Consider the following 11,649-nt stretch of genomic DNA (forward strand, 5'->3'; position numbering starts at 1 on the left):
TCTATAAAACCAAAAAAATAAAAAAAAAATTGAAATCACAGCAACCACACTAAGGTAATTTAATATTCCAGAACATAAGCAAACAAATAATAATAAAAAAATATCTAAGTTTAACTCACATTTGCAATTCGAAAGTTAAGTACATAATGTATGTATGTATTCCTTGGATAGGCTGTTTTTTATTTTTTATATATTTTTTTGTTCTATAACTTTGTATGTAGGTATGCATATTTGCATTGGCAAAATATAAACTGCCTTCAACTTATGTTTTTACTTGCGGGACTGCAGCAGCAGCAGCAGCGTATTCAAGATTTCTTATCTGTCTGTCAATTTGTGAGCTGCTGCAATTGTTTGAATAAGACCCAACAACAGCTAGCAGCAGCAGATGAAAATATACTTGTATATACATATATAGAAAAACGTCGTCGTTATGTAAAGCACAGTATAATAATGATTCTATATAGATTCTCTCTTTCTATCTCTTTTTTGCAATTTTAAATTAAATTAAAATGTTGAGGTTAAGTACTATAAGTCATACAAGATACAACAGACAGATTGTGTTTTTTTTTTTTGTTATATTTTTAGATCGTCATAATAGATTGGAGTTAAAAAGGGTGCTAGGTATTTTTTGTAGAATCGTGGAATTTGTATTCTTTTGACCTAAAGTTTGGTTGATGTTTCATTCGTTAATTAATAACATTGAAGAGCTCAGAATTTGTGTTTGTCATGTCTTTTGGTAATGTAAGGCAGTTTTGCATTGTTATTAAAAAAGGCAAATACAAATATACAAATATGAAGCAAAAATTGCCTATCCCACATTTTTTTAGAAACGTTTTATAGAGACTGTATAAAGTTACAATGGTTCTAAAAACAAAATTGTTATTTTATTATCAAAATATCGATAGTTTTTAAACCCAATTTAAGCTAAAATTGGTCAAATTCATCAATTTATGTTCAAGAGGGTTGAAACCTGTTGAACACGGGTTAATACGTAGATTTTTCTGTTTTTTATAAACTTTTTCTAGATTTTAAAATTTGACTTTCGATTTTATGTTGAAATAATTTTAAAATAATATAAAACATTAGTGTAAACTGAGCTTAAGAAGATATTTTCCATATACGCAAAATCTATTACATTTTAAGAATAACCACATCCACATCCAATGGAACAGGGCTAATAGTCCTGTTCCTTTCGAGGTAGAAAACTACTCATGAGTAGATGATCTATTACATTTACTAAGAGAACTGCTGATACTCTTCTGCTAATGTACATATGTATATAGGAATTGCATTGATTTCGTTGAAAGTGCGTAAAAATGAAAATCGCTAGTAAAATCCGCGTTCCTTTGGAGATGGTAGGTGGCTAAGTACTACTAGTAGTTTACTAGCGATTTTCAATGGATTAACCAAAACATCTACTATTAGTAGATTACCACCTCCAATGGAACAGGGCTATTATCAGCAGATCTAGTACTTAAATCAAAACGCAATCTTCTGCTCAGCTAAATATGTATGCATAGCGCTGTTTTATTGGAGGTGGTACTTAACTCATGAGTTGATCTAGTACTTCAATTAACACGTCATGATCTCCTACTCGAGGAGATTGGAATATCTAGTTTTTGTACTAGATTTCTACTCATGCTAAAGTGCTAATAGTACTCTTCCACTTCCTAAGGGAACAGATCTAATAGGCGCGTTCAAGTTACGATTGAAAACTAGAATAGTTTTTTTTTTAAATTTCATCTACAAAAAAAAACTTGGATTATCAAAATTTATTTTTGTAATGCGGGTATGCCTTGATCATGAGATTTACTCTCTTTGTGGGTTTACAACAAACCAAATAAACGCTCCTATGCTAACGGAATTGATCAACAATTATATTACCCAGTGTTAACTTATGTTCGACAGCGGAAAGATGATACGAAAAATTCCAAAAGAAAATTACAAAAACTTCTATTGGTTGTAATTATAATTATTTGCATTACAAATGTTACAAATTCATCAATTAAGATCATCAAAGGCAATAAGATAGAGCTAAATGGAAAACGTTTGTTTTAAATATATTTTCGAAATATTTATCTATTAATTCATCTTTTCTTGCATAACGTTTAATAATGGCCCTGATATAAAATCAAAATTTGTTTAAATTTTATCTTGAAGAAAATCAGAGCATATTATAGTTTAAACCTACAACACCCACACGTTTCTATCTCTATGCATGTCCATATGGTACCTATTATTACAAGTAGCATAAACCTACTGGTTTTTTTTTTTTCTTAACATTCATATTCAATTAGAATCAAGTTTTCTTTTATCGACAGCAACCTCGCCAACACCGTCCACATGTGTTTCTTTACATATTATTATTGCGCCCAAGAAAACCGTACATCAACAAAGAAAAAATAAAAAAAAAAACTAAAAACCGATAGAATTAAAATGAAGAAAAAAAACTAAAAACAAAGTCAACTTGACATCATTACAGAGTCATTCACATTTTGTTTGAGTGTTTTACTATTTATTTTATTTTTCTTCTACTATTGCTATCTCTCTACTATTGCTAAATAAAATATATATTTAAAGTTGTGTTGAAATTTTAGATGGCACCAACCTAGTTGAAGGTAAAATTTTACAAAAACAAATTTTATGACAATCACACAATAATTCAAGTGAACAACACACTTAAAAGTAGGTAGGTTAAGTTAGGTTACATAGAAAGCGTATAGATGTACTTATACGTTTAAAAGAGTTTGTTAACATTAGGTGCGTTTTTGTTTTTATTTTTGTTTTTATGCTGCCGATGCTGATCAGGGTCATCTATGTCTTAACTAACATGATCATGAAGGTAGGTTGTTGGCCACAAAAAAAAATCAACCAACGTTGTGGAATTTATCAATATAGTCTTGGAATTGGAAAACAAACTGACAGTTTCAAATGTCTTATGGAGAAAAACAGTGTTTAGGCCTATTTTTGTCTTAGTTTTTAGTCAATATCAATAGAACTTAAATTAGTTAAGTTGGGTGTCTATGGTCCCTCAAATGGTTAGTAATCATAGAGAAAGAGTTGCATACAAAAATGAGACAAAACTATATAATAGATCTTTCATTCTTGGCTTTGGAGACTTTCCGTTTTTTTAAATTCTTTGTTTGATAAATCTCTTCTTTGGACAATTTTTGAAGGTTTTCCTTAACTAACTTGTTCAAACTTGGTTGTCATAGACACCCTGATATGATTAGTAGTTAAAGAAAAAGATATGCATACTGATTTGACACCATAGAATGGCCTTGGAGACTTTCCACATTTAAGTCCTTTAATTCTTTTGTTACTTATTTTCACTTGAAAAATCCTTTCCCTGGATAATTTTTGCTATCCTATTTTTGAAGACTTATCCAAAACTCGCTTTTCCTTACTATTACATTCATAATTCATAATTTTTATGTAGCTACCATTTTTATAATAAATAACATCTGGAATAATTATAATATTTGCATTGCAACTTTTTGTCTTATTACACAAACAAATCAAATTGACAAATATCAAACATATTTCAATGAAATATATCATGTTTGCAGAAAAAACCATAAGATTTTATTCATCAATAAATATAAATAAAAACATAGGTACACAAACAAATTCAAAAAAACAAAGGTGTGTCTATTGTCCCGTACTGAAAGAGTCAGGTATAAATTTCCTGTTTGTTGGTTTGCCCTGTGTGTCTCTAAGTCGTGTTAAGGTTGCTTGTTGCTTAATGCAATCAATGGCTGGGTAAACAAAGACAGAGCAGAGCAGAGGTAGATATAGAGAAATCGCCCCTTTTTCGTGTCGCTGTTCTTTATAATTATATATATTTTTTTATGTACCAAGCTATTTATATACTAATACTACTACTTCTATGTGGTGTAACCCCTTGCCATCATCAGACACAACGTTTTCCCGTTTGTCAAATCTGAATAAAAAAAGAAAATGTTCAATTTTTTGTTTGTCATGTTGAACATCTCACGAAATATTTGTTGCACAGATTTCTTTTTTAGGCATCGCATTTTTACATGTTCTGAGTTTTGTACTTCCGTGAAAAAAATATCTGGTGTTTATCTGATATCTTCTGCTCAACCTACAGCCTATTTGATTTTTGTATAGATGAATCATCAAGGGAATATTTCTTCTATTTATAAGAGAAGAACTTTATTTTTAAACTTGAAAAAATAAAAATAAAGAAATTAATATACCCAAAAGGTCTAATTTAATTTGGGTGTTAAAAATAACATGAACAGAAAACTCATTTTATTCAATAAAAAAAAAACATCCCCACGAGGCACAATCATTTAAAAACAGGGGCTGCTTTAAAAGAAAGTTTTTAATTAACAGAATTATTTTTTTTTTAAATATAAAAAAACTTTTTCTTTTACAACTTTTATGTGACCTATTTTCTTGTGATATAAGAGTTAAATGTTAGAAGGATTTTGTTTTACATATTGTTTTTGTTCTACCTATCACCTAATGTACATTTTGCGTTTAACTTTGTTTTTAACTTTTTGATGTTTAGTTGTTATAAAGCTCATTAAACAGCAGGATATTCCTTCTTTTTCCATTTCTGGGTGAGTTTTATTTCAATTCTAGTAAAGCTTTATATGTCATAATATCACGCAACTTATTCATCAAGACAGATTTATTTAAGTTTTTAGTTGAACTCAAAAACAAAATAAAGCAGAGTACAGTAACATTTCTGGTTATTAAATCATTCGTAGTCATAAATTAAATCATTTACTATAGCAATTCATTTTTGGAGATTTGTACAAAAAATTTTCCCAAAAATAGAATTTATCTTCAGTTTTGTTTATACTTCGCATTCTCCTTCCTAACAGACTGCGGAAATAGGTACTCTATATTTTTTTTCCTTTAATTTACGCAGTTTTTTCATCAAAATAAAACAGCCTTTATTAGAAATAGTAATTCATTTAAATTAAGTTATTTACTTAAATAAATAATTGCTGGAGGCTATATGTAAAAACTCTCCAAAAATAGAATTTATTTTTAACTTCATTTATTTTTCGCACTCTGACAATTTATCTACTCTGTTTTTTCTAAGACACAATAAATAAATAAACTAATATTAAGTTCTTCATCAATGTCCTTTATTTCAAGTGGAATAATTTCTATCATCTTTCCAATACCACCTTTATAAGAAGTTGTTAAATGTTTTAGAAAGAACGACAAATCGCTTCTTATTTGTTTCTAAAAAAGAACAAAGAAAGGTTGAATATCAGCGAATATAAAAAAAAAACTGGTTGTTTAATCATTTTTATACTTGAATTAAGTTATAAACTTTAACAATTAATTTCTGGAGATAGGAAAAACTCTCCAAAAATTGCATTTATCTTCAATTCTTTTATCTTTCGCAATCTTCTAAGAGACAACGAAATCTGCAGAAATCTGGTAGGTTAATCATTTGAAGACTTAAGAGTTTAAAACTTTAATAAATTCATTGCTAGAGATTATATAAACAACTCTCCAAAAATAGTATTTATCTTCAATTCATTGCGAAAGAATCTTCTAAGAGACAGCGAAATCTACAAAAATAAATGAATTAGAACATCTGTAGCATTGTTTCCCTTTTTAAATGAAATAATTCTAAAACTGGTTGTTTAATCATTTGTAGAGTTAAATTAAGTTATAAACTTTAATAAATTCATTGCTGGAGATTATAATTATAGGAAAAACTCTCCAAAAATTGTACTTTTCTCGAATTCGTTTATCTTTCGCAATCTTCCAAGAAATTTCGAAATCTTCAAAAATAAATAAATAAATTAGAACATCTGTATCATTATTTCCCTTTAAATTCAAATGAAATAATTCCTAAACATCTTTCCCATACCACCTTTTCTAAGTTATAAAAGTCATTCGAGAGAAAACAACCCCTTAAATCGTTTCTTTCTTCTTGTTTTGTATCAAAGAACATGTAATCAACTCCTTAAATTTGCTACATTTAAAAAATCTACTACAATACAAAAAATCTGCTGTCAAAAAAAAAAAAAAATATGCTTCTCTTTCCCTCTTGCATATAGAAATGCATTGGAGACGCCATTTTTATTTTATTTGTTTTGTGTGATAAATACACTACTGACGTTTCATTTGCAAAGCGACGAAAACAAAAATTTAAAAATTTCTTAAAAATAGCGAAATTAAAAACCTTCCAGTGGATAAATGTTATAAATAAAATAGAAAATTTAATTCATCAATAAATTATTAACTAATAACACATCAAGTTTTCTAAATTTGATTTGGAAATTCATTGTTGTTTATGTTTGAGGGGGGAACCTTGTTTCATACAAACAAAAAAATAGTTTTGGGTTTTTCCTTTTTTTTTTGACGCCGCGCGCAAAGTTATTACTTTTTTTTTTTGTTTATTTCTTATTTTTAATTTTTCAATTTGTGTGGAAAGTGGAATTTGTATAAACAATTTAGCTTCTATGTACCACACGCGTGGTAAAACAATTACAAAAAAAACTCATTCAAATGTTTTTTTTTTGTTTTTTGTTATTTTCACAACCAAAAGTAGTCTCGAACACACAGAAGCATTTTATTGAATTGAATTTATTTATAAAAAAAAAAATGCTTCTGGAATTGTGTAAAAGTGATCTTTAACAATTGAAGTGGCTTAAGTGGGATTACTTAGAAAATTAAGTTAAAAAAAAACATTCAATACACAAATTATTCTCTCTTCTCTCAACAAAATGAAAAGGTATAAAATTCCATTTTTGTTTTATTACAAAAAAAAGTTCAAAATATAAAAAAAAACTATATATTACAGCCGAGAGTCTGTAATTTGTTGAACAAAAAAAAAAAAAATTTGCTTACGAAGTGTTTTCTCTCATTTGATCTCTTACAGGTCCACAGAAGACGTATCACCACCGAATTTCGAACAGCGTAGCAGCAGTAGCTACTATGAACGCAGTTCGAGATTAGTTACTGATACAGAACAATATATTAGACGACCAAATGTTAATTATCATTCTTCTTCGTCGTCTGGTGATAGCCGGGGTCGTACTAGGGATAGACTGTACAGAAATGGTCCATATAGTTCGATAATCGATAGGTGAGTGTAACTCTTAATTAATATTTCATTAAATTTTCAAAAAAGTCTAGTTTTTTTTTTTCATTTATTTTCTCTTTTTTCTTATGAAAAAAAAAATTATACAATTTCATTCTGCATTTGGTTGGGTAATAGGGTGGTAGAATAGGATAACAGAGTTTGTTACTAGGTCTTCCTTATAAATGCCTCCCCAACTCCAATTGATAATTTTAACCAGATGAAACAATTTTGGAGTTGTAGGCCTCAAAACTTGTTGTTGGAAAGTTTTACCTAGTCTTTTTCAATAAGACTTTTAGATAAATAAATAACCCACATAGGTTGTGAGATTGTTTTAGCAATGGGTTCCTAATATAACTCTGGGATCTTACAGAAATCTTTGTTCCCGAACCCTTCAGGTTACGTGACGAAGATAAAAATGAGGTTTCTATAAAATTCATTTTTGATTAAGAAATCTATAAGGGTAAGAGTCTCCTGGATCTAAAATTGTATATGTAAACTAGACTCATCTATGAAATTAAACAACTCCAATTTTCTTATAAATCCATTTGGGGAATATTAATCTAATAATACTTCTGTAGATTATGGTCATAAGAACATCCAATTAGCTAGAAACACTGCTAAATGACCAAATCTTGAGAGCCAGATCATTGTTTTCTATGAGCTCCATAAAGCCCAGCCGGTCTCTAAACTTTTGTTTGCTTAGGTTTGGATATGGAATACAAAATGTATACTTTACTATTGCATATATCTATTTTCTATTATTTAGACTCACCAGTCTAAAGAGCTCATCGTAAAGTTTTCCGTTTTTGACTGTTCATAATTTGGCTACGTTTAATAATGCTCTTAAGACTTACCAAATTTCAAGAAAAAAAAATTGCTTATCCAGATAAACTCTCCTCTACGTTACTTTGGAATGCCTCATATATAGAAAAAAAACAATTAAACTGTGTCCCTTGTTGAAAATTCAATCCTCTTATGTATATTAGTAGCTCTTGGAAAAAAACCCTATTATACAATCGCAAGTGCGCCCACTTTTATCCTGTTTTTTTGAGTCATTAATGCCAGTATACTGCCAATAATACATTCCTCATTTTTGTAAACTCAGTATAAAATTAAACGATTTGCATTCTATCATACAGCTGATTCTTTTTCTTCATTTTATGAAAATATCTAGTATGGAAAATTGACAATCTTTGAAATTTAAAACAGCTTTTCTGAAGAATTAAGATTTTTGGGTTATGTCGGTTTTCTATAGCAGCGACGATTTGTTTTTTTTTTTTTTTTTAACATAAAATGTTGCTTATACGCGTTTTAGTTTTTACGAACTTTCTCGATGTTAAATTTTAGTGCCGCCCTAACTGAAAACATACCATTTCTGATATAGGAAGATTAGATTTTTTGAAATACAACAAAATTTATCACCACGAAGGGTGGAAGCTATTCAATGATTCGTGAAGATTGGTGTCTATAAAATGGTGGGTGATATCAATCAAGATGATAAACTTAGTGACTGTTATCCACAACCACTCTACAAAATATTGTATCAATTCCAAAGTGAGAGTCCTTATCCAATGCGTTCCCAGAAAACACTTGTCTTTTATGTTAACTCTGTCTAACTTGAACTTACAGCTCCAATAGATTCACTAGAACATCCTAGTTGTCTCTTGCTACAATTGGTTAACCCTGGCTGGTAAACATAAATCAGCACTGAAGGTGACATTAAGAGGGATTGAAATATTCATCGGCCTGAGGGCTATTTTAAAGTACATACTGTTTTCATTTAATTTACAACGCCAATGCTCAGATTTTCGTTCTAAAATATGTATTTTTCCTGATAAAAATTTTTTTCCTACCAATTTATTGACTGTTTTACTGATTTGACTTCCAATAAACATTTTTTTTCGTATGTATTTCAATCCAAAAAAATGAATACGTTAGGTAGGTTGACTGGCCTGGAAAATGACAATTTTCACTATCGTTATAAACGACCATCAGAAAGAATTATTCAACTGTTCATTTTGTTCGATGCGTTTTCCTAATAGGTATATTTGGCCTCTAAGTGTATATATTTTTTTCTAACTTCTTTGCCAAAAGCAGAAGATATCTGATCTGATAACAGGGTTCTTCTGAGTACTCTAGGCTACAGGTGGGTGTAAGGTCCGGTAGATATCGTTAGTGTTATTTGTGAAGGTCGCCCTGATTGTTTTTGTTATTGTTAATAATTGCAGCTAAATTCAGCTAAGCTTTATTTGGACTAGTGGGGAAGACCACTATATAACATTTCTTGTTGTGCATCCCAAGGTACTTCATTTTCCGAACTGCCTCTATCAATCAAGAAGTCTCGATTCGAGGTATTCATTCGGAAATCTTATTTATTGTCTTGGGGTGGAAGCATTTGTCTTCTTCAACAGTTTATTACCAAATAAGAGCACTGCATTTCCTGGATGGACTTACGAGTACATTCTAAGCATGTAGCTTGAAAGTGATTGGCAAAAGCAAACACTTTTTTTTCAAACAGCCTATCATCGTAGTCGTTTTTCTAAAACAAATGATTACGATATGATCTAGCGAACAAAGAAATTTAAGTAAAAGTTCAATTAAAAGGTGACATCTGTTCTTCATCTTTCTTCCCATGTAGAGAATGGTTATTTATTTTAAGCCCTAATTTTCGTTTAAAAGGTCAGTCGTGAGAGTGGAACATGGAGGGTTTAGAAAGCCAATACCTATGCAGGCTGGTATTTGATTTTGGCATATTAGAATTGCAGACAATATACAAAGGGGAGTAATGCGTTGCATTTATTACGAATTACTGGTCTTAAAAAAAAGGGTGTCCTATATGTTATACGTTTCTTGGTATAATAAATTTCAATATAAAAAAGACTTTAATTCCTAGGAATAAGCACTATCTGAGGTTTTATCTGACTATTAAAAAATTGGCCCTTAAATGATAGGTAATAAATGTTAATTGATAAATACAAAAACTAAGCTCACAAAATCAACTAACAAATTTGGCAACATAAACATTCTTTTTCTTCTTTTTTTTTAATTCTGTGATTTTCAAAATAATCAATGAGGCAATTTTTAACAAATGTGCAGGTTTTTATTGCTTCTGCAAAAGTTTCTACAACAATTATTGGCAATAGCAATTGTTGGTTTGTGTTTGTGTGTTTCTGCGTGTTCTAACCAATTCTAACCAACTTCAAACGCGGCAATATTTTTTAATCTCTCTCTAGGAACAACCATTTGAGGAGAAAATCTGGATTTTGGATGTACTATTTGTGATCCTGACGGCGTAAAATGAAATTTTAATTCCAAAGTTTCACCCGAACAGTCTGCCTTTGGAACTTTCTTGTTTTTTTAGTATTTATCCAAAATATTTCCTATGGCTATTCTTGGGATATAACTTAAATAGGATTTTAATTGTTTTTCTTTTTGAAAATTAACTCCTGCTAATTGGAGTTATAAAATCTTCTATATAATCTTTGAAAAAAAAAAAAAACACGTAGTTTTGTGTAAATATAGAGATCTGCCTGTAAAAATCGCTTAACTGTTATTTGTATGTTTTTTTCTTTTCTTCTCTTGTCATTTACAGACCGTCACCCTCATCAGTGGGCCACCATAGAGTGCCGTCATGGTACGACACAAGTCCCAGCAGCAACAACAATGGTGGAAACAACAGTGGAAGCAGCAGCAGCGGCAGCAGCAGTCTACCAAATCAAACTTCTGCACCAAACTCTGCTGCGACCCTATTATCAGCCGCCGTCGCTGCCGGTTCCTCGTCATCTCAACAATCACCCGCCGCTTCAAGAACTGTCTACGGAAACGTGGCCAGCGCTGTTGTTCAACCAGATACAAATAGTAACAGCAGCAATAGCAGTATAGGTGGTATTGGTGGAAGTGGAGTAGGAGGTGGAGTTGGATTAGGTGCTACTAATAGCTACAACAATGATTTACAAATCTTAAAGAGTAAAAGTAAAAAATCCCGTTGTGGCTCGGAGTCGCCATGCAGCGGTAGCATACATAATTTAACATCGGCGGTAGCTGCAGCTGTTGTTGCAGCAGCAGCAGCATCGTCAGCGGGCGTCAATAGTAGCGCAAGTAGTAGTAGTAGTTGTAATAGTGGTAGTACAATCATCGCTGCCCCAAGCAGCAGCACTAGTAATAATAATAATAATACAAGTAGTAGTGGCGGTGTTTTAAACATTGGCCATATCCCCTCCTCCTCTTCAACAACGTCGTCGTCTGCTGCGTATAACAACAACAATGCAACGACAACACCAACAAACAGTAGTCATAGTTGTCACCTGGTAGATCGGGGGAACAGCAGTGGAAGCAGCAATCACAGCCAGAATAATCACGATGGCCGTGGTGATGGTGGGAGTACGGCGTCAAGTCGATCACATTCACGCAGTCCAAGCAGCTATAGTTCGACGCACAGTTCGTCGTCTAATTCGCATGCGTCCAGCCCGGTGTCCGGTAGTGAACAACCTCCGACTCGAACGAGAAATCTACAATCGGCTGTGTCAACTCCCGGTCAAGGTAAACGTAAGTATTTAATCAAT

At 31.2% G+C, this 11,649-nt stretch overlaps 1 protein-coding gene across 8 annotated transcripts in view; it reads left to right on the forward strand.

Annotated features, from left to right (window-relative positions):
* The window catches only part of LOC129921295 (protein split ends), a 176,628-nt gene that overhangs the window by 139,549 nt on the left and 25,430 nt on the right, over positions 1 to 11,649 (forward strand). For 4 of the 8 annotated variants that reach the window (XM_056003054.1, XM_056003050.1, XM_056003053.1 and 1 more), the window contains 2 exons: positions 6,884 to 7,090; positions 10,680 to 11,632. The exons of 1 other annotated variant lie outside the window; for it this stretch is intronic. In XM_056003054.1, the coding sequence (XP_055859029.1) occupies positions 6,884 to 7,090; positions 10,680 to 11,632 (1,160 nt within the window). Of the gene's footprint in view, positions 1 to 6,565; positions 6,737 to 6,883; positions 7,091 to 10,679; positions 11,633 to 11,649 lie in introns of those variants that run through there. 3 more of the 8 variants (XM_056003056.1, XM_056003055.1, XM_056003052.1) reach the window with 2 other exon arrangements.

This window comes from Episyrphus balteatus, chromosome 1, assembly GCF_945859705.1.
Source record: "Episyrphus balteatus chromosome 1, idEpiBalt1.1, whole genome shotgun sequence".
Taxonomy (NCBI): domain Eukaryota; kingdom Metazoa; phylum Arthropoda; class Insecta; order Diptera; family Syrphidae; genus Episyrphus; species Episyrphus balteatus.